General features: G+C 42.9%; 1 protein-coding gene across 3 annotated transcripts in view; it reads left to right on the top strand.

The window, feature by feature from the left end:
* LBHD2 (LBH domain containing 2) overlaps positions 1-23695 on the top strand; it is a 75745-nt gene that overhangs the window by 46088 nt on the left and 5962 nt on the right. For all 3 annotated transcript variants that reach the window (XM_081956775.1, XM_081956777.1, XM_081956776.1), the window contains exons 2-4: positions 11289-11394; positions 14477-14564; positions 23270-23465. In XM_081956775.1, the coding sequence (XP_081812901.1) occupies positions 14478-14564; positions 23270-23465 (283 nt within the window). In that variant the 5' untranslated portion in view covers positions 11289-11394; position 14477. The remainder of the gene's footprint in view (positions 1-11288; positions 11395-14476; positions 14565-23269; positions 23466-23695) is intronic.

Genomic DNA, 23695 nt, shown 5'->3' with positions numbered 1-23695 from the left:
TGCGAGCCGGCGGAGCACACTCAGGAAGGCGGGCAATGGGATCACGTGTGCTGGAGGCTGAGGCAGCCTCAGCTTCCAGCACACGTGGTCCCATTCCCCGCCTTCCTGATGACGTCACCAGCCTCACCAGCCATAAACCTCACCGCACGTCACTGCTGCTGTTATATATGACTGTTATCCACATTCAGAAAGTCATAAAAATTCTAGATATGTGGCTTTTTTGTTCATAGAATTCCCTTTCTTCCTCTCTTTCTAAACCGTAACAGCCAAATCAGAAAAGCTTTGATAATCGAAATTTAGCCCACTTCAGGCTCCAACTTTTTTATTAAATTTGGACAAAAAGAAAAATGTTGATTGATTTCTACTGGTGCGAATCTTAGTTTGTTTTTAATATTTTAAAATATTGTTTAGAATTATCATTAAAATTGCTTAATGTTTAAATTCTAGCTATCTATCATCTATCTTTGCTTTAATTGTAAGACAATGGGACTTGTAATAGGGATCAAATGTTCCCTCCTGTCTATCATAATCCATTGAACAAGACACCAGAATAGCTTTCCATTTATTTAGAGTAAAATAGATCACACAAAGTCACTGCTAGTCAGGCAGCATATAAATTATTATTAGAAAGCAAAAAAGTGAAGAAACCTAGTTTATGTGGACACATAATTGTATGTGTTTGAAATTTTTAGCATTTCCCTCCACCCTACCCTGAGACAGTAAAAGTTATGGTACATGTGAAGATTGTTCAAGTATTTAGATGGGAGTCTTTTCTAATCTTACCTGGATACTGAATGTCAAGGATAAGAGTGGTTAGAATAGCAGGCTACTTCTACTGACTGCCGGCTCCCTGCAACTTGGCAGTTTGAATCTCACCAGGCTCAAGGTTGACTCAGCCTTCCAACCTTCCGCGGTGGATAAAATGAGGACCCAGATTGTTGGGGGCCATGTGCTGACTCTGTTAACTGCTTAGAGTGGGCTGTAAAGCACTGTGAAGCGGTATATAAGTCTAAGTGCTATTGCTATTAACCTTTTGACTGGCTCTGAACTACATTCCTTTTTTAAAAAAAACGTTCTACAAAACAGGATATCCAACATCTTCTTAAAGATTTCGAGCGTTGGGGCATTCAGAACTTCTGGAGGGAAGCTGTTCCACTGATTAATTGTTCTAACTGTCAGGAAATTTCTCCTCAGTTCTAAGTTGCTTCTCTCCTTGATTAGTTTCCACCCATTGCTTCTTGTCCTACCCTCAGGTGCTTTGGAGAATAGCTTGACTCCCTCTTCTTTGTGGCAACCCCTGAGATATTGGAACACTGCTATCATGTCTCCCCTAGTCCTTCTTTCTCTTAAGCTAGACATACCTAGTTCCTGCAACTGTTCTTCATATGTTTTAGTCTCCAGTCCCCTAATCATCTTTGTTGCTCTTCTCTGCACTCTTTCTAGAGTCTCCACATCTTTTTTACATCGTGGCGACCAAAACTGAATGCAGTATTCCAAGTGTGGCCTTACGAAGGCATTATAAAATGGTATTAACACTTCATGTGATCTTGATTCTATCCCTCTGTTGATGCAGCCTAGAACTGTGTTGGCTTTTTTGGCAGCTGCTGCACACTGCTGGCTCACATTTAAATGGTTGTTCACTAGGACTCCAAGATCCCTTTCATACAGTTACTACTGTTGAGCAAGGTGCCACCTATACTGTACCTGTGTATTTAGTTTTTCTTGCCTAAATGTAGAACCTTACTCTTGTTGTTCTTGTTGTTGTTCTTGTTGTTGTTGTTGTTGGTGGTGGTGGTAATGGTGGTTTCCCTTGTTGGTTCTGGGATAATCTGACCAATATTTAATATTTACTAGTATCAGTGTGCAAGTTTCAGTTATTGCTCCAAAGTTACAACCTCTCAATGGGATATGCTACAAGTCACCTTCCCTTTCAGTAAAGCAATTGATAGGATATCATACCAAGCTATATAAACATTCTATAGAGAGGAATTTTTAGCTTGAGGCATCTAAACTGTGAGTCAGACTAGTGATGATTTGTCACAGATACTGAAGGATCAAATGTTCCTTGAATTGAGAACAGCACTTCAAGTGATATTATGAATGACTAACTTATGGCAGGCAGGGTAATGCTGGAGGTAATCATATATTTTATTCTCCATTAAAAAGCCACTGTATACAGTTAGCTGAATCTACTGTTAAAGCTTTTCTGGAATAGATCTTCCTATCCTGATAGCAGGAATAACTTCATAGTTGCAAAGCATGGAATAAACAAATAAAATGCAATGCCAGATGATGTGATGGTAGCTATCATTTTAGGAATTAATTCATGGGGCTATAAAACTACAGTAGCACCATGGCACTAAAAATTAACCACTGGAGAAAACAACAGAATGATGCTGCTTTTTAGTTATGCTTGTTGCAGAATCTAGTTGACATAAATGGATTACACTTGAATCCAGCACAGTTTTCATCTGTATATATCAAAAAAAGAATTCATCTACAAGTGATATGCTTGTAGGGAAATTGTAAAATGCAGTTATTAGATGGACAGCTGTTTATGGCTATAAGAATGTAAACTCCAGGACAGCTCCATATTTTTGCTTAGAATTTTGCATTGGTTCCATTGTATAAATATTATATTGGAGAAATATTGTATCTGGAAAATAGATTTGGGTGATTACAGGAAGTCTTCAAAATGTTCTGGTTAATTTGGAATCCAAGCTGTTGTCTTGGGAATTCAGGAATTCAAATGCTGTTTTTCAGCCAGCCTGTTCACTCATCTGGACCAATGGTTCAGTCAGGGGGGAAATATTGCAAACAAGTTCTGTAATTCCAATTAGCATTCTCATTGGTAAATTAGAAGATCTCAGATTGAACTATACATAACACTATAGAGAAAGAACAATCTACATATAATTTGAAAAACTGAACATACAAATTAAAAAAAACGAAAACAGAATAATATGTTGTCAAGTGAACCATATCACTTATATGAACTAGATATTACAGTATCTGGGTAAAATGCAAGCCAACTCTGTTTTCATAGAATGTAGAACATAGAATCATTTGCTCCAGATAAGTAGGCATCTATGGGAGACAAATCCCAAGCAAACAGTCTTAATTAATAGATCTAACTTTGATTAAGACAGCTTTCTATATTTAAATCTCTTTTATTTCAATGAAACGAGTATCATATTATTTGTTATTATAGATCTGTATAAAACTTGGCTTTTAGGTTCATATAAGAAGGGAGGATGGTGAAGAAAATGGAGGAAGGGAAGGAGGAAAGATGGAAGGAAATCCATACATTAAATCCTCTGGACTATACAGTCTTGTCTGGATAGATTGCTCTATATTATAATAATTGTTTTTGCAATGGCTAAAATTTTGCTTCAAGAACAATGTAAGAGTAGCCTGGTTCAAGCATTTAAATGGATGCTAGTATCATGAACAGTGATTTAGAGAACAGATTTGCTATTCTTTTTAAACAATATATTTTATCATTCATCATTTGGACATTATATCTCAGCCTATTTTTATCATAAATATAAGCAAATTGGACAGAGCAGGAAGAATAAAAGGGTAAAATTGCCTAGAGATTTCAGATGAATTCTGGAACAGAATAAAAGCCAGGTTTTATACAGATCCATAACAACAAATAATATGATACTGCTTATGATTTTATGTTCTATATTCTATGAAAACAGAGTTGGCTTGTAAATACAGAGGTAATTGTGAAGCATTAGAATCTCTTTAATTGTGATAACCCAGGATCTTTTCAGAAAATGAATATTGAAAAATAAGGGACATTTTTTTCTTAATTGTTATTTTTGAATGAAATCATTGCCTGATTAATCTACTATTCTAAATTATGACTGAAATGATTCCTAACTAAGAAGGTTTGTTAAACCTCTGTGGCTATGATCCAAGTTACTGTAAGGCATACAGCTTACACACTACTGCTATTCATTTCAGTGAAGACACCTTTTTCAACTCTAGGGAAATGGCTATAGCTGGCATAAAATATTTGTGTTAAAGATTCCTTGAGTTGGGAAGAATACTGGACCTTCTATTGGAACCTGATGTTTGCTGTCTTTCATAACTTTTCAAGTCCTTTTACCAGTACAAACATTCCAGTGTGTTTGTGTGAGAGAGAGTGAGTGAGTGTGTACACAGTGACTTATTTAATGGTCATTAATAAGCAACATGATAGGCGGAGGGTAGCCATGGTTTAATGGGCAGAGTGTTTAATCAAAATCTATTTGCCTGACGCTTTTCCCTTCAACATACTTCAAGTCCCCTATTACAAAAACATCCATTGGAGTCTGTAACCATGTTCCACTGCAAAAAAAAAAGGGGGGGCAGGCCGGCCATTTAATCAGTGGAACAACTTGCCTCCAGAAGTTGCTCCAACACTGGATGTTTTAAAGAAGATATTGGCTAACCATTTGTCTGAAATGGTATAGGGTTTCCTGTCTAGGCAGAGGGTTAGACTAGAAGATCTCCAAGGTACCTTCCAACTCTGTTATTCTATTCTATTCTGGCAGGCAAGGAAGGAAGGAAGGAAGGAAGGAAGGAAGGAAGGAAGGAAGGAAGGAAGGAAGGAAGGAAGGAAGGAAGGAAGGAAGGAAGGATCCACCAAGTTAAGAATCTCCTAAAACTTTTTGGACATCCATTACCATCTTCTTTGATATATTTAGACACCAAATGCAGCCTGTCCTGTATTTTCCAGATTATTTAAAGTAAAGTTAAAGTAGAATACTCTATGCACTGCCATTTAACTTGGGTCATCAATTGTTTAATAATTGCTAGTGTTGACTTTTAGTTCTTTGGTACCATTTATGATCGAAAGGCAACTGTACATTTTTTTAAAGATCTTACCTTCTTCTATAATTCTGTTTGCCATAATTATGTTCCATTGATCTCTGGTTATCTTTTTTAAATTTATTTTTTATTTTAAAAAACACAGATAAATAAAAGCTAATTATAAAACGATGTAAAGAAAAGCAAAAGAAATAATATGCAGTGGAGAATTAAGTTTTATAGAAAGAGATACAAATAGAAAAAAAAGGAAAGATATATTAAGAAGCAATTTCCAATCTTTTTTACAGCACTTACAAACTTATTCTCATTCCTCCCTCATTAAAATTGCATTCTCTTCTTCTCATATTCAGTCCTTTTTAATCAGAAAATCCATAAATCAGTTCATTTTTTCCATTTTCAGCAAAAAGTTCATAAGAGGTTTCCAAGTTTTTCTAGTACTTGCTGTCTTATCCCTGATCAAACAGGTCAATTTTGCCACTTCCACCAATTCCATAATCTTTACAAACCACTCCAGTTTCAGAATTTTTTTATCTTGTGCATATAATAATCTTGCTGCAGTTACCATATTCAAAATCAATCTTTCGTAAGTCTCTTCTAATTGGCTGTCCATAAGTCCCAAGTTATAAACAGTTAAGATTTCATCTATAAGGTTGATTTTTCAACAACCTCTGAGTATCATGCTTCTCGGCTTCCCTCTTTCCCTTGTCTGTCAGGAGGATCATAGAATATGAGGAGAAAGTCTTAAATAAAATCTGTGCACCTCGACACAAACTCTTATTAATCTCTAGCCTTGAGAAAACATTGAGAGGGGATCCTTTATTGCCCAAAATAAAACACACCTTTTACTGTAATTCCATCTCTAAGTTTGCAATAGACTGTGAAACTCTTCAACCTTCTTAAAGAAAACCAGTGTAAGAAAAGAGATGAGCTCTTTGCTTTTTGTTTTAGACTGGAAATTGGGCAAAGTGGATTTGTGAATTTGTGCAGAAGAACAAACTCAAATTAGATTGGGCAGGTTCTATTAGGAGAGACTGAAGAAGGTTTGAAAGAATTTAGTTTCATAAACAGAAGAACCAGGAATATTTGGTGGATAAAGAGCTTCTATTTTATTAGAATACTATCTGAAGAAGGAAGGAGTTCCCCCCCCCCCTCAATCTCCTTAGTGAATATGGGCGGTGCAATGGCCCAGTGGTTATAATGCTGGGCTTATCAGCCCGGGTTTGACACACAAGTGTCACATGATGAGGTGAGCACCCATCTTCACCAAGCTCCTTTCCACCTAGCAGCTGGAAAGCATGCAAATACAAATAGATAAATAGGTACCACTTTGGTTGGAAGGAAACAGTGCTCGGCAATGTCATGCTGGCCACATTACCGTGAAAATCTCTTTGGACAGCACTGAATCAATGGCCTCAAAATGGATATGAGCACCACCTCCTCTAGTCAGTAATGACTAGCAGAGTAAGATCCGCAGGGATTCCTATGAGTGAATATGCAAATATCTATGCCATCTTTTATAGGTTTCACATAACATCTCTTAAAAGTAAACGTTCCCCTTGCACATATATGCTAGTTATTCCTGAATCAGGGGTGGTGTTCATCTCAGTTTCAAAGCTGAAGAGCCAACACTGTCCAAAGACGTCTCTGTGGTCGTGTGGTTGGCATGACTAAACACCAAAGGCGCAAGGAACGCTGTTACCTTCCCATCAAATATGGCTCCTATTTTTCTACTTGCATTTTTACATGCTTTCGAACTGCTAGGTTGGCAGAAGCTGGAACAAGTAATGGGAGCTCACTCCATCACGCGACGCTAGGGATTCGAATCGCTGAACTGCCGATCTTTCTGATTGCCAAGCTCAGTGTCTTAGCCACTGAGCTTTCAATAAACTTTATTTGGATAGTTATAATTTAGGAGCAAGCAATAGGTTATTTGAGAAAATCAGTAGCATTGTATATTGGCAGCATTTACCAGTATACCTCACTCAGAAGGCAACCTAGTGCTTATAAAATCTTTACCACCTTCCTCACCCCAGATACATATTAAATAAAAAATATTTGACAAAGCAATAAGTCTTTCTTTTAGGTAAATATAGTAAACTGTTCTGACCCCCCTTCTTCCCTCGCCAACACAGAACACACTCCGGACCAAAACTACTTCAACAGGATTTATTGCACAGACAGACAGACAGATCCTTGGCAGCAATCCACCACGATAAGACTTTCAGAACCCTCCGGCACAGAGACACGATAGCAGCTGTCCAGCATGTCAGACGCATCCGCCTCTACTACAAAGGGGCGATGGGGATCAGGGTGCTTCAGGATCGGCTCCCTCGTAAAAGCGCGCTTCAGGGCCACAAACGCCTGTTGTTCCGTGGGCCCCCAGCGAAACGGCACTTTCTTTTGCAGGAGCCGAGTGAGGAGCGCAGTCAAGAAAGCAAAGCTGGGGATGAAGGTCCAGTAATAGGCAAACCCGAGGAGTCGCTGAACATCCTTCATACGTCGAGGAGGTTGCCAACTACGTAACGCCTCCACTTTGCCTGGCTCCATCGCAATTCTGTCAGGGGAGATGCGGTGCCCCAGGAACTCGATGGTAGTCTGCCAGAACTGACACTTCTCCAGCTTGGCAAATAAGTGGTGTTCTCGGAGTCGCTGCAAGACCAGACGCAAATGACGTTTATGATCCCTCCGGGACGTGGAGTAGATCAAGATGTCATCCAGGTAAATGATGACAAACTGATCCAAAAGGTCCCGGAAGATGTCATTCATGAAGTGTTGGAAGACAGCCGGGGCATTGGTCAACCCGAACGGCATGACCGTGTACTCGAAATGTCCGTACCGGGTGCCAAAGGCCGTCTTCCAGTCGTCCCCCACCCTGACTCGGACCAAGTTGTAAGCCCCACGCAAGTCCAGTTTTGTGAACACCATTGCCTCTTGGAGCCGCTCCGACAACTCAGGAATCAGGGGCAATGGATAACGGTTACGTACCGTGATGGCATTCAGGCACCGGTAATCGCAACAAAGTCTCAGATCCCTGGTCTTCTTTTTTACGAACAAAACTGGGGCAGACAAGGGTGAAGACGAAGCGAGGTTCTTGTCAATAAAGTCCTGCAATGTGGCCAATTCCGGCTCAGACATGGAATATAAACGTCCCGCCGAGAGTTTCACATCAGGTACTAGGTCAATGGGACAGTCATAAGGCCAGTACGGCGGCAGTTGATCCGCCTCCTGTTCGCTAAAGACATCCGCGAACTCCGCTAAATCCGGCGGCACAGTCACCTCGGGCGAACTGGGCACCTGGGCCGCACAAACCTGACGGGTGTGGTCGACGCATTGCAAAGACGGGAATGTGATCAAGTTCTGCGGCCAGTAGATTTGAGGATCGTGCACCCGCAGCCAAGTCAAGCCCAATACCACGGGGAAATGCAGGCCCAAAGCCACGTAAAATTGGATGGCTTCCTCATGCTCCCCGAGGATCAGGCGCAAAGGCTGCGTGGCGGCCTTGATAGGCCCACACAGAAGCACCCGACCATCAATGGTCTCAACACGCATTGGAGGGTCCACCAGACACAGAGGGACATTATATTTAGTAGCAAACGCTGCATCCATAAAGTTCGTGGTAGCCCCGGAATCGACCAAGGCATGGGCCGGAATTCCCTGCGGACTACCCGACAAGAGAATGTGCGCTGCTAAAATCATGTGCCGTGGAGGCCCGTCCACCTCTGTTCCGGCCTATGCCCGACCCGAAGTCTTCCTCAGATAGGGCTTACCCCGTTTCCCGACAAGGTGATCCGTCGCGGAGGGAAGGCCGCAGACCGTGCAGCCCCCCTACCCTTCTTGGGGCAAACTAAAGCCAGGTGTCCAGGATCCCCACAGTAAAAACACAACCCCTCTGCATGCCGTCTGTCCATCTCCGTGGGTGACAAGCGGGGTTTGGCGGCACCCAACTCCATGGGCTCCTCCCGTGCAACTGTAGTCTCCTGAGGGACTGGCACTCTAATAACCTCCCAGGACGCTCGGCGAGACCTCCGCCTCTGCAGCCAGCTGTCAATCCGGAGGCACAAGTGAACCAACGCGTCGAACGTTGGAGGCCTGTCCACCCTCACAAGCTCGTCCTGCAGGTCATCTGACAGGCCATCCTGAAAAGTGTCCATGAGGGCTGGCTCATTCCAAGCAGAGTCCTGACTAAGCAGCTGGAATTCGCTGACATAATCCTGCAAAGAACCACGCCCCTGTTGCAAATCCTTAAGGAGTCTGGTGGCTGTTTCCTCTTTAATGGGATCTTCAAACATCAGCCTGAGATGGTTACAAAAACCCTGGAAATAGTCCAGCAGGGGGCTCGGCTGAGAAAGCAAGGGAGTGGCCCACCTCGCTGCTGTGCCTGAGAGCAAGCTGATAATAAATCCCACCTTCGTCCGGTTGGTGGGAAAGTCCTCTGCTCTCAAGCTGATAAACAGCTGGCATTGGCCCAAGAACTCAGCAAACAGTTTTTGATTTCCATCAAATTTGTCCGGTATAGCCACTGGGCATTTCCTCCATTGCTGGGGGGGGGGGGGTTAGCAGGTGCATGAAGTTGAGCAACCTGTGCTGTCAGCAAAGCTAAATGAGCGTTCTCAGCCTGGAGTTGCTCCATTATAACTTAATGGAGTTTCGTTTGGGGCAGAAGTCAATCTGTTCTGACCCCCCTTCTTCCCTCGCCAACACAGAACACACTCCGGACCAAAACTACTTCAACAGGATTTATTGCACAGACAGAGAGACAGATCCTTGGCAGCAATCCACCACGACAAGACTCTCAGAATCCTCCAGCACAGAGACACGATAGCAGCTGTCTAGCATGCTAAGCTTCCAAGACAGAACTTTCTGAATAGTTCCTTTGTTGACTTCTGCAAAGGGCGTATGCTCAGTCAATCCTTTTATAGACTGAAGGGTAGTCTACTTATCAGCAGCTGAGAGCAATTACCGCCGGTAACTGCGCCCTTGCTCCTTGCGCCTGTGGACGCAGCGATAATGGGCATCTAAGAACTCCCTGCTTATGTCTGAGTCACTGTCCCATGACTCCTCCCCACTGCTCCAAGGCATAGCATCCGGAGCCCCCCTCCTTTGGCTCTCACCGCTGCTCCATGCCTCACGCGCCTCCTGGTGGCCAACCAGACTCTCCGATCCCTGCTTAGAGTCAGAACCCTGCCCAGGGTCCTCCAGAACTGACTCATAGGGACCCTCGCTCTTGGAGTCTGGTGGCAGCTCCAACGGCTCCTGCTGGGCCACAACAGCAAACCTTCTGGGTTTACTTCATATTATCCTTCATATAACTATTTTACTTCATATTATACATCGTTATTGATCCTGAGTTGAAATAACAGTGAAAGCTACATACTTTCAAGCTTTAGTCAGGTTTTTCCCCCCAAAGTGGGTTGAATATTATATTTTGGGTAAGATTCCTCAGAGGAGTAAATACTAAATAAGAAAGCACATTGTAAAAATAGATAAGGAATAGGAAAATACACCCAATGAGAATAATTAACTGAAGTGCTAATGAGAGAGTTACAAATTTGTAGTGTTTAACGATATATAGCTATGTAAAATTAGTATTAGTTAAGCGGGAAACTTGAATCTGGCTCACACTTTGTCCCCAAAATAGGCTTGCGGGGGGGGGGGGACACACCAAATAATGGAATTTTGAAATACATATACCACTAAAGAGAGAATGTATGTAAAATTATAGATATGAAAGGTGTTTATTGGAATGAAATTATCAATACCAGAAAATATTAAATGAAGTATGCTCAGATGCTGAAATACCCCATGTAAATTAATCGGAGAGAGTGAAAAGGAAAGGTATAGACAAGGAGGAAGAGAGAAGACAGGAGATAGGAAAATAGAAGGGAGAGGAGAAGTAGGAGAGAAAGAAGGAGTGGAAAGAGGAGAGAGGAGAAGGAGAGAGGAAGGGGAGGTAGAGAAGAGAAGGATGGTAGAGGGAATAAAGGAGGTAGGGAGGAGGAGGAGAGAGGGAGAGGAGATAGGATGGCGGTGAAATAGGGTATATGGTGTATGGAAAGCAGAAGAGCAAATGATAGCTGTTCTGGGTCAAGGAATGATATAATAATGGACAATACAAAATAATTTCTGTTTAGATGAAATGGTATACTTGTGGTTATATGTATGAAATTAAAATAAAATAAAAAACTTTGTTTTAAAAAAAGGATTCCTCAGAGGAGAAACAGTGGCAGATTTCACTGGTTGTAGAAGGAAAGCCAAGCATCTTTGTAATCCCAGCAAATGCAGTGGTTTATCTACCATATATACAAAATTCTCCTAAATTATCTTTTGGAATTTTGTAGAATTTTCAGTGTGGAACGGCCTGCTTCCTCCCGTTCTCTCTTTATCTCAGGTTCATTATGCCCAATTCTTCTGGCTTTATCACTTCCACTGCATCCTCTGATTCATTCCAATATTGTCTTTTTCAGATGCTCTACGTGATTGACGCAATTGGCACAACACTTCCTTCCCAGAGCGAACATTGGCAACACGCATAGATTTTTCAGGAGACAGATCCATTCATGTCCTTAGAAGGTAAATGTAATCTTCATTTATGTCATTTTCTTCCCCTTATTTACCCCAGCTCAGATGCTTAGTTGTTAATGACGTACTCATCTGCCAATTCCTGCTTTTTGTCAAGAGAATGAAAGAAGCTTGTTCCTTAGATTTAGATCTAGGTTTTGGCCCTCTGTAGGCTGCACTATATGCTGAGTGCATTACAAATGTAGTTTCTAGGAAAGAAAGGAGCCTATTGACACTTGTGCTAGTCTTTGTCTGTATGCAAACAGGTTCAGGAAAAAATGAAAGCATCTCAATCCATTCCTAAAGAGAGTTCAATATATTGCTGGCATCTGGGTTGAACAAGCCAGTACATATTACTGAATGAAAGATACTTCAGCAGGTTAGGTTCTTTGGGCAAGTCCTGGTAGTTCACTGTGGATGGACATATGGTGACTGATGCTTTTGAATGGGAAACTTAATGTACATTCAAGGCAGTTTATATCATATGTTGCTTCCATGTGTTTGAAGGGGGAACTTGATGCCCGGGTCCGATAGTCATTTGTGCAACAATGATTTAGCATGTCTGTTTGCATGGCAAATTGTGCTGAATCTTCAGTGAATAACTATAAATAGTCAGTGGTTTCTGTGAAAGTAAAAGGCAAGACTCCAAGATGACAGCAATCTAGTTTCTATAATCCTTAAGACTGCATATATTGTCTTAAGTCTCCTAATATATCTCCTAATTAAGAGGCTATGGAATAGCTATTTATGCCTTGCATCAACAAGCTGGCAACAGCTCTAACTTTTCAAATCACTGGTTCTAAAAAAAGGAAGAGAAGCAGTCATAGTCTGCCATGATTAAAGAACAGTTCACTCTGAAAATAAGGGCTACATTGTCTTCCTTCATCATCACAGCTTCATTGTTATGGTTGTGAGACCTTTTCCAAGCAGGAACATAGCTCCAGAGCAACAATAGCAGTAAATGGGCCAGAACAGCAAAAGTCATGATAGACCCGTGATGCCAGAGGTGACCCAGAGGTGGCACGCAGAGTCCTCATTGCCAGCTGTGCTTTTGGTTTCTGACGTGCATGATCTTCACAGGCACTGGAGCGCCGGAAAATGGCCTTAAAATAGTAGGAAAAATGCCCCCCAAACAGGCCATTTTCCAGGCCGTTTTCAGACCATTTTGGGGTCATTTATGGCCCAAACAACGGCTCAAAAACACCCAAAAAAACAGGCATGCGTGCACTGGCCAGCTGGTCTTTGGGTTTCCAGTGCTCTGGCACATGCAAAGACCAGCTGGCCGGTGTCCATGCACATGCTGGAAACCCAAAAACTAGCAGCTAGTCTTCAGGTTTTCGGTGCTGCTGCAGCATGCATACATGATTTGGGCACTTGGTGCCAAAAAGGTTCACCAGCACTGTGATAGACATTTCTATGGACTGTCAAAACCGTGGTTGTATAAGATGCATGGCATCTTATAACATAACATACTGGGTTTTCTGTTTCCTCTTGTTGCTTCACAACACAGAGCCCTCAAATTCTAATGGAATTGATATTGAACAGAGATCAGAATAGTTTCAATTCTCATTCTGTCCTGGTGACTGGCTGTTAACTGTAAAAAAAACAACCTGGCAACATTCTCTTAAAGCATTTAATATTGTTCAGCTGCATGGAAGAGCATCTGTGCATTTTTATAGTTATTTTATTTCTGCACTATTTTTTTCAAAAGATGCTTAGATACTTAAGCTTCACTGCTTCTGCAAATGTCATCTGCGCTTGCTCTCTACTCTTTCCTTGAGAAAGCACTGCAGTGTGGAATCAGAGTGGACATTTCATCCATTTCAATGGACTCTTGCCACATACTTTCTGGTTTTTAGTTCATGCAAATGTCCAATTTCCCCTGTCACCTGGTGCCACAAAATCCATTCTCTTTACAAGCAATTTATGGGGAGCGGGCTAATGATCTAATTTCATCATGCTACAAAGGTGAGGCATTTCAACATATGTTATGTCATTTTATACATTTTCTCAGGCAGAGTATGTTAACTTTCTAATTATAGTAGTTATTTTCTTCAGGGACTAGCCTCACTGCAAATGATTGAAGCAGGCAGCAGCTCATTGTAGGCTGTAATTTTGATTTGTTCTGGTTTGAAGTTTGTCCTTGAGAGTTTTAAATGAACATTTAAAGCAGTAGAACACAGAATATAGAACATAGACTTATACGGATGGAAGGGATCTCAAAAATAATCTAGTCCAACCCTCTGCTCAAGGCAGGTGACCTTGTACCATTCCAGCCAAATGGTTGTCCAGTCTATATTTGAAAACCTCTAGTGACGGAGCACCCACAACTCTGGGGGGCAAGCTATTTCATCAAATAATTGTTCTCACTGTCAGAAAATTTCTCCTTCCTTCTAAGTTGGATCTCTCTTTAAGAAGCTTCCACTCTTTACTTCTCGTCCTGCCCTCTGGTGCTTTGTAGAATAAGTCAATCCCCTCTTCTCTGTGACAGATCCTCGAATACTGAAAGACAGTTATCATGTCCCCTCTAATCCTTCTGTTCAATAAGCATTCATCCATTCATCATAATATTTCACTTCTGTATCAATTGTGTAAACCTCATTTCTGCAACCTCAGAAAAAGAACAAAATATATATTGAGTCATAGGGAATCACCATCCAATTTTTCTGAATTGCCTTTGGTTTAATGTCTCACTAATTTTTCTGACTTGATTTGAAGTAAGGAAGAGAGAAGAATCGCTATTAATATGGAAAGATTTAATTTGAAAGTTGCAGTGCAAATAGTTCTGGGTTTTTTCCTTTTGAAGTAAGGAAGAGAGAAGAATCGCTGTTGATGTGGAAAGATTTAACTTAAAAGTTGTGGTGCAAATAGTTCTGTTTTTTTCCTGCAAATTCATGAACACGGTTAAAAGAATCCAACTAATATGAATTATGCTACTAATAGATGTTCAAGCAGAGAAGCTTGGTTTATTAATATGTATTAAGCCATAGTGCTCTTTGTCTGGCTTGTGGATAAGAAAATTAAAATATGTTATGAGACATTTGACCTACCTTAAGTCTTTCACATTTTTAATAGCCTGTTCTGATTTTTGCAGCATGACAGAGGTAATGAATACACGTGAACCTGTGATGGAGGAATTTACCCTGAGCCAACCTGAGGAAGAAGGAGGCACTTCCACTCAGGTAAGTGTATGTATGCAAATTGAATGCAAAGCTACAGTCAGACAAGGTCACATCTTCAAAGTCTATCAGAACAATTTAGCCTCTTAGAATAAGCTAGAGTGAGCCACCACCACAAGATCATAGAAATAAAAATTGAAGTCCACTGTGTATTTTAATCTGAAGTGCAAGAAGGGTTATGAGCTAGGTTTTGTTACGACTATCATTTTGGTGAAGCTTGGAGCTAAATTCCTTTTGAATATAATAGAAGGCGACAGTGCTTCACAAAATAGAGTACTTTCAAAGTTGCTTACCAAAACCCATTAGGTTTTACATCAGTGAATCAAGTGACAAATTTTAAAAAGTAGATTCAAGATCAAGGTGTTAGATAGAGAACATCTGGAATGTAGAACCCATGAATAGCTTACATTGACTTTGGAGAATCACTGGAAAATGGTGATACATACTAATCATACAAGATTGCCTTTGATAACTTATTTCTCTAAATAAGGGATGGGTAACCTTACAGTAAACTCTACTTCATCATTTTTTGGGGGAAGGCTGTAGATGATAGGGTGCTGATATAAGGCAGGTGGGACTGTATCATAAATGTGGGCAGGATCAGTGTATTATAATTTTCTTATTTAGGAGATGTGTTCCTAACCTTAAAATGGCAGATTTAAACTTTTGACAATTGCGGTAAATACTTCTTTATCTACATTAAACGTAGCTCTCAGTATGGAAATACTGAACTCCTTTTGACTAAATGTCATTCTCTTATATGTAATTTGGAAGCTTAGAAAAAGTTCCCATAAATTCAGGATCCATTCTAAGGTTCTAAGACAGTTTTTTCCAGCAGAATATAGTTTTGGATGAAAACATTAGACCTACTACATCATGTACCACATTTAAAACAAGTTTTCACATTATGTAGCCTTATGTAAGGTAATAATGATGGAAATGGTAGTCTATAATGAACATAACATAGTGTTATTTTTCCAACTTAGTTCAGAGGCTGCTGAGGTGACATCCTGTTTTTGTTCAGTCTAATGAAAATAAGGCAATCCACTTTTGCACTGTATTTTCCTAATTTGTTTATATATCACCCTTCAAAACCAAATTTTCAGAGTACCTTACAATGCACTGAAATAAGAAAATAACATTGTGAAAAACAATTAGAATACTGTACAAAAGAGTAAATGTAATTAAAATACACACTAGGATACATTGTCTCAATTGTGTTTCAATTTGAGATTTCATATTTACAATTATTTATAATAATGTAGCCCTTTGCCACAATTACTGTATTTTAGAGTAAAGCTTATTTTGGGAGAAATGGCTTTTCGTTATAAATATCTTTAGGGATGGCCTTGGGCAGATTCAGTTGTTGCATAAGTGCATAAGCCTACTTCAGGCTACAGTTTTAAAGTACCCACTCAGGACATTTGAGATTGGATAGCTTATGTAACAAATTTACCTTTTCCTTTTTTGCACAATGTTTATGATTTAATGGAAAAAGTGTGGGAAGATATAGAAAATTGACAAATGAAAGCGACATCTGGATTTCTCTCTGCGTAATTATACAAACATGATGAGTTGATTGTATAAGAAAAGTACAATCTAGAAGTACCCATAATGTGAGAATTTTGCTGTGTTTTGTGAATTTTCTTTGCAAGTTCTACTGTATGTCGATGTATTATCTAATCATCAATCTCATGCAATGTATAAGATGATGAAGATAAAATTATCTGAGGATTGGATAAAAGTCAATTAATAAGTTGAAAGAAGGATATGCCAAGGGATCAATTTGGCCATTTTAATGGAAAATAGGGAGATCTGCCTTGGGCAACTACTACTGATAAGAAATAATAATAATAATAATAATAATAATAATAATAATAATAATAATAATAATAATAATAATAATAATAATAATAATAATAATAATAATAATAATAAAATTTGAATTTATTAGCCGCTCCCTTTCCAGGCAGGACTCGGGGCAGCGTACAATGGGGCATATAGAACATAAAACATGTGTACAGACACATAAACATACATATATACAAAGACACACATGCACGGAGGAGGTAACAAATTACAACATTTAGACAGTTAAAAATCACCATTAAAATACCCCAATTGTAAAAAACCCAATGTACAATTAAAATTGAAATTTAAAAAGACAGTCAGGAGGAGTGAGAAAAATTACGGTTGAGCCAGGCCAGATAATTGAAAGAGGTGGGTCTTCAGCTGTACACGGAAGGAGCGGAGATCGGAAGTAATCCTGATGTCACGGGGGAGGTCATTCCACAGGGCTGGGCCCATCACAGAGAAGGCTCTGCTCCTGGGTGTCACCCTCCGACACTGTTTGGCGGACGGCACCCGGAGAAGTCCCTCTCTGTGTGAGCGAATTGGTCGTTGGGATGTGTGGGGCAGGATGCGATCCTGCATGTAACTAGGCCCTGTGCCATGAAGCGCTTTAAAGATCATAATCAAAACCTTGAAACGCACTCGGTAGACCACAGGAAGCCAGTGCAGCTCGCGCAGGAGAGGTGTTACAGGGGAGTATCTAGTCCTCCCCATAATCACCCGCGCGGCCGCGTTCTGGACCAACTGTAGTCTCCGAGTGCATCTCAAGGGAAGCCCCATGTAGAGAGCATTGCAGTAGTCCAGGCGAGACGTCACTAGCGCATGGGTGACTGTGCGTAGGGCATCCCGGTCCAATAAGGGGCGCAATTGGCGCATCAGGCGGACCTGATGGAACGCCCCCCTTGCCACGGCTGTTACATGGTCATCCATGGACAGCCGGGCATCTAGGAGGGCGCCCAAATTGCGCACCTGTTCCATGGGGGCTAGTTGCACGCCCCCGATGGCCAGAGATGGAAGCACCTGGTTGAACCGGGAGGCCGGAAGCCACAGCCACTCCGTCTTGGAAGGGTTGAGTTTTAGTCGGTTGCCATCCATCCAGACCTGTACGGCCTCCAAACACCGGGACATCATTTCGACGGCCTCATTGGGGTGGTTCGGGGTGGAAATGTATAGCTGAGTATCATCAGCATACAGATGATATCCCACCCCAAAACCACGGATGATCTCGCCCAGCGGTTTCATGTATGTGTTGAACAGGAGAGGCGAGAGCACCGATCCCTGTGGCACTCCACATGTGAGTGGCCTCCGGGTCAATCTCTGCTCCCCTGCCAACACACGTTGCGTCCGGTCAGAGAGGTAGGAGCCAAACCACCGTAAAACGGTGCCCCTGACTCCCAACCCCTCTAGCCGGTGCAACAGGATACCATGGTCGATGGTATCGAACGCCGCCGAGAGATCTAATAGGACCAGGATAGAGGAACAACCCCTATCTCTGGCCCTCCAGAGATCATCAACCAATGCGACCAAGGCCGTCTCCGTGCTGTGCCCGGGTCGGAAGCCGGACTGGCGCGGGTCTAGATAATCATTTTCCTCCAGGTGACGTGGGAACTGCTGTACCACCACACTCTCTACAACCTTCGCTAAGAAAGGAAGGTTGGAGACTGGACGATAATTGACTAGGTCCGTTGGGTCTAGGGAAGGCTTCTTGAGCAGGGGCCTCACCACCGCCTCTTTCAAGGCGGCCGGTAGAGACCCCTCACCCAACGAGGCGTTCACTAGGCCCAGGAGCCAGTCGCACGTAACCTCCCAGGATGCCAGTACAAGCCAGGAGGGACACGGGTCCAATAAACATGTGGTGGGTCGCAGACGTCCACGCAACCTGTCCAAATCCTTGATGGCAACCGAGTCAAACTCCTCCCAAAGCGGTCCCTCAAGACTCGCCACGGGCGTCTCTACTGAACCACTGAAAGGGGCCCATCCCATCCGGATTTGAGCGACTTTGTCCTGTAGATATTTCCCAAACTCCTCTGCTCTGCCCTGTAAAGGGGCTTCCCGCGGTCTCTCAAACAAGAGGGAGCGAGTCACCCGAAACAGGGCGGCAGGGCGGTTATCTGCGGACGCAATAAGAGCGGCGCAATGTTGACGTTTGGCCGCTCTTAATGCCACGAGGTACGTCCTCAAATAGGCTCGTGCCTGTGCTCGGTCAGATTCGGAACGGGAGGATCTCCAACGACTCTCTAGGCGTCTCTTGTGGCGTTTCATCACCCTTAGCTCCTCGGTAAACCAAGGGGCCAGGGTGGTTCATCGCCGCAGGAGAGGCCGCAAAGGTGCCACCCGGTCTAGGGCCCCGGTAGTCGCACTATTCCATGCGTCTACCAGGTCCTCCACTCGGGGGCGGGTCAGGTCCACAGGAGGTGGCCCAAGCTCCGTCTGGAACCTATCTGGTTCCATCAGGCGCTTGGGGCGGAACCATCTAATACCTTCCAGTTCCGCCTCCTCGCGGCGGGGGGTAGCACCCGGGAAGTCCAGCCGGAGAAGTGAGTGATCCGACCATGACAGGGGAATAATGGCTGGATCCCCTATTCCCAGATCACTCATCCACTGGCCAGAGACAAAGACAAGGTCCAGCGTGTGGCCTCCCTCGTGAGTAGGGCCCTGAATTAACTGGGTCAGGTCCATGGCTGTCATGGAAGCCATGAACTCCCGAACCCCCTCAGATGCTTCTCCCATCGACAGCAGATTAAAATCCCCCATCACTAAAAGTTTGGGGGTCTCAACCGCCACCGATGAGATCAGCTCAAGGAGTTCAGGCAGGGCCGCTGACGTATAGCGAGGAGCCAGGTATACTATCAGCAGGCCCAACTGCCTCCCTGGGCCCCATCTCACGACAAGGGACTCACACCCGGATGTCTGTGGCACGGTGAACTCTCTCGGCTCTAAGTCTTCCCGGATAATCACTGCTACCCCACCGCCCCTTCCCTGGGCCCGAGGCTGGTGAAATGCTCGATAACCTGGCGGGCACATTTCCACGAGGGGTAGACCTCCCTCGTGGCCCAACCAGGTCTCGGTTATTCCTGCGAGGTCCGGCTCCCCCTCCAAAATTAGATCGTGGATGAGGGGGGCCTTATTGACAACGGACCTCGCGTTGCATAACAGCAGTCTCAGGCCTTGGGTCTGTAGATCCTGACCACCTAGTATGCAGGGGTTGGTACAAACGACCGGGAATGACCAAAAACCCCGGTCTCCCAACCGACTACGCGCTCTTGATCTGTCCTCGCACCTGCCCCTCCCCACGACCGTTGGTATCAAAGAGCCCTGCACAGGAATGCTATCTCCCCTCACCTCCCCCACTCCGTTCCCTCCTCCTTCGACCACACCTAGATGCCTGGCTCTCCCATCCCTCCTGACCTGTTCCCCCCCCCCCATCCCTGGAACCCCTTATAATTTTTAAAAAGCTATTAATTAAAAAACCCCTCAATGTGCGCTTCCTCCACCTCTCTGGGTTAATGAACCCGTCCTCAAGGTGGGCCCTCGAGAGGGCAGGAGGCCATACCTGCGAGAGGGGGGACTCTCGCAGTAGCAGTAGGTCAGACCTTGTGTACGTGAGAATCATACAAAAATCATACAGTTATATCACGGGGCAAGATTATTTCAAGTGCTGAAGATGGAATCATAGTTTGTCGTGAAATTGTCCTTACCCTAGATGGAAAGGGTAAGTTGGTGGGCTAGCCGACTGGCTAGATTTATCTAAGGAGGCGCTCAAGATAGTATTGGAGCCGATTAAAGCAGGATGTTAATGAGAGAGCCATAGTCATGATAATAAAGAAAATAAAGAAAATTGATGGAAATCGAAGTTTTGGCAAGGGAGGCAGTTGTCAACAGGGGTAGAAGGGAAAAAGTCAAGCCTTCAGCAGATGACCACCAATCCCCCCGGTGTCTCTCCTCCATGTCCAGGCCCAGGGAAAGATGGCCATCTGCCTCCTCGGGGGTCCTGGAGCTCATCTTCCCGGGGGCTGTTGTTCTCAAATCCGAGACCGCCATAGCTCCCTGAGGCTTTCCCAAGCCTCCTGGAGTTGGCAGCACTCTCTCTAGCCCCCCCGGGCCTCGTTCTTCTTCTTGCAACTCCCCTGGAGAACCAGGGGTCATGGCGACCAGAGGGTGTGGCGCTCGGCGTCTCCGACTGCCTCCCCCGCTGCCGCCATTGCCAAAACCTCGCCGCCTGAGCTGTGCGCACCGCCAGGGCAATCCTCACCTCCGACATTGATCTTCAAAGCTTGCCACTCTGGCCTGCTTCCCTCCGGTCTGCTTTGCTCAGCTCCACCCTCCACCAGCCGCTTCCTTTTGTTCTACCCGACTCCATTCCACAGAACGCGGCTGTTCACCAGCTCCTCGGCCAGCGCGTCTCCAAGCCTCCATGTCTCCACGCGCTTCTCCGCTCGGCGCCTCTTGCCCAACCAGCCGACCACCCGATCACCCTGCCCAACCAGTCCAAGCCAGGACAGAGCCGGGGGTGGTCGCTGACAAATCCCGATCCTCAGAATAAAACCGAGGATCGGCAGCACCCCTCCGAGCAGGGAGGCCCCTCCGCAATCATACGGAGCTCACAGATCGGCCGCCATTCCCTCCGGAAGCTCCTCCTCCGTTTGTCTCAATATCATATTATATTAATTAATTATATTAATATCATATTAATTAATGTATATCATAGCATTGATAACAATTCCACGTTTCCGTACATGTTACATGAATTCTTTTTTTCTATATTCATTTTTGTTAAAGGAAATGTCAGAACATTTACTGGTAATTCCATCAACACCTACTAGGACAGTGATGGCCAACCTTTGTCTAAAGATGTGCAAAAATTGTGTGTGCACATGCTATCATGCACGCTCGTGTGTCCACCCACCTGTGCATGTGTGCACAACCACTTCCCCTCCTGCTTATGCGCGTGCAACCCCCCCCCCCCCAGGTCAGGAAAACCTCCAGAACCTGGGGAGGGTGAAAACAGCCTTCTCCGGTCCTCCAGAAGGCCAAAAATCAGCTGGCCAGCATGTGCATACACGCTGGAGCTAAGGGCTGCTATGCCAGCAAATATGGCTTCACGTGCCACCTGTGGCGTGCATGCCATAGGGTCACCATCACAGTACTAGGAGATCTCAGGAGGCTTACAGGAAACATATTCTTCCATTGCATGCTAAATATCTTATAGTAGTAAGAGATAGTAATGAAGATGCATTTGATGAAAACAATCAGAAGGCTTTGCAAATGATATTACAGTTTTCTGACATTTCCTTAAGGCTTTCTTTAAAAAAAACTCAGTAATTACCAGTAAATCTAAATATCTATGAAATATCTTCTAATACTTCCAACAATGGGACATATATATCGACAGATATATTGTCTTTACAACTTTTCTCATTAAGTATATGAGGACATAGAGGTATCATGCAACCCTTAAAAATAACAACAGGCTAATCTGAATAGTTCTCTCAATTTCTCATTTTCTCCATCCTGAATTATTTTCTACATTAGTTGGTAAATTTAAAATAATGTGTTTTTTTTAAATCCATCCATGCTAAGGAATGGACAACTTCCCATCATTAGGAATGTTAGCTAATCATTTCCTTGGGGTTTTTGAAATTAATTGAAAATCCATACATACCTAGAAACTGTGCTCTTCTATTGCAAGAATTGATGGAATCTGTTCTGACTGGCAGTTGGTTCCGTTTCTTTCTCTACCTGGCATCTAGCCTTTGAAATCCTCCTTGTAAGGAGACTGAAACCAAATCATTTATATGAAGATTGATCTGATAAAGCTTGTTCTAAAAAAACCATCCTGTTCTAAAGTAACCATGCTCTTTACTATTTGCCCTATTTGCAGCTTTCACAACAATTGTCATTGGTTTGAGTTGAGGCTGTCGGCTACACTCATGACAGATGATTCAATATTGGATATTTGTATTACACAAATATTAACCATCAAAATGATAGAACTTAAATAGCAATATGTCACAGTAAATTACCATTAGCCATTGTTTATAGAAATGTCAATAAAGTACAAAAGGTGGGAGGTTAAGATTGCCAGGAAAAATTGCTACACTATTTCTTATTTCTATTGCCCAATGGAATTGTATCAGACTGGCAAATATTTGAGTTAAGAGGCCACAGCAGGAGGCAATGGGTATTGAAGGCCTTTTGGGGATGATACCAAGAAATCCATCTGTCTGTTGACCTTCCCATTCTGTCAGTTTCAAATATTCCAACATGTTCTTCCCTGGGCTAAAGGGAAGGAGAGTTCCTTGGTTTGACAAAAAACAACCTTTTACATGAATTCACCTTCAAAATATTGCTTATCTTTAATTGGTTTTAATGTTCAGAGTAGTTAAGATAACCAGTTTAGGGTGAAATTTGAAGATAAATTGAGATAAATTGCATAGTAAGAATTCTTCCGGTAGCATTCCTTTCTGTCTTCTAGTGCATAAAATGGAAAATGCAAGTTTGCAAGAAGCCCAAAGCAGATTATGAAGGACATAGCAGCTATCACCACCATTATTACCAGTGGAGAATTGATAGTCAACAGGATGCCACGAAAAATAAAATTACTAGTTTGTAATATGGATACATCCATTTCCTCTAGAACTTTAGCTTAGCTTTCCTGATTTATGAAAGTTTGTGTTGCAAGATTGTACTAATTATTGCTATGGGATTGGATAGTTTCTCCTTTTTATAATCTTTAATGGAATTTTAAAACATTGAAACAGAGAATATCCATTTGTCCCTATAGTTATTTTTTATACATGTCATTACAACCTGATCATCATGATGAAACCAATTAAATTCTTCATTGTACTTCATAGGCTTTTCCGGATGCCCATGAAAAGTATCCAAAACTGTCAAAGAGATTACCATCCATTGTGGTAGAGCCATCTGAGACGGGGGATGTTGAAAGTGGAGAGCTTCGTTGGCCTCCAGAGGATCTGAAATCGATGGAAGACAAGAAGGCTCTCACTGCTCAGAGATCCTGTGCTCAGCAACACCAGATGGATCTTGAAAGTATGAACATTTTAATTAACTTTTACTGGGGGAACATGTTAAAAAGCGTGTGACATTGCCTGTACTAGCACACCATGTGTTCCACCCATCATTTTTTAAAAAAATGTTAAACTGGTGTATTTTAATTCCTCTGTTGGGGTGTGCTAATACAGGGGTGTCAAACTTGTGGCCTATGGGCTAGATGCACCATACACTTGCCACACCCATGCCCAGTTTAGCGAAAGGGGGGA

This window comes from Natrix helvetica, assembly GCF_964273705.1.
Source record: "Natrix helvetica genome assembly, chromosome: 1".
Taxonomy (NCBI): Eukaryota; Metazoa; Chordata; class Lepidosauria; order Squamata; family Natricidae; genus Natrix; species Natrix helvetica.
This window is presented reverse-complemented; position numbering and strand designations above follow the sequence as displayed.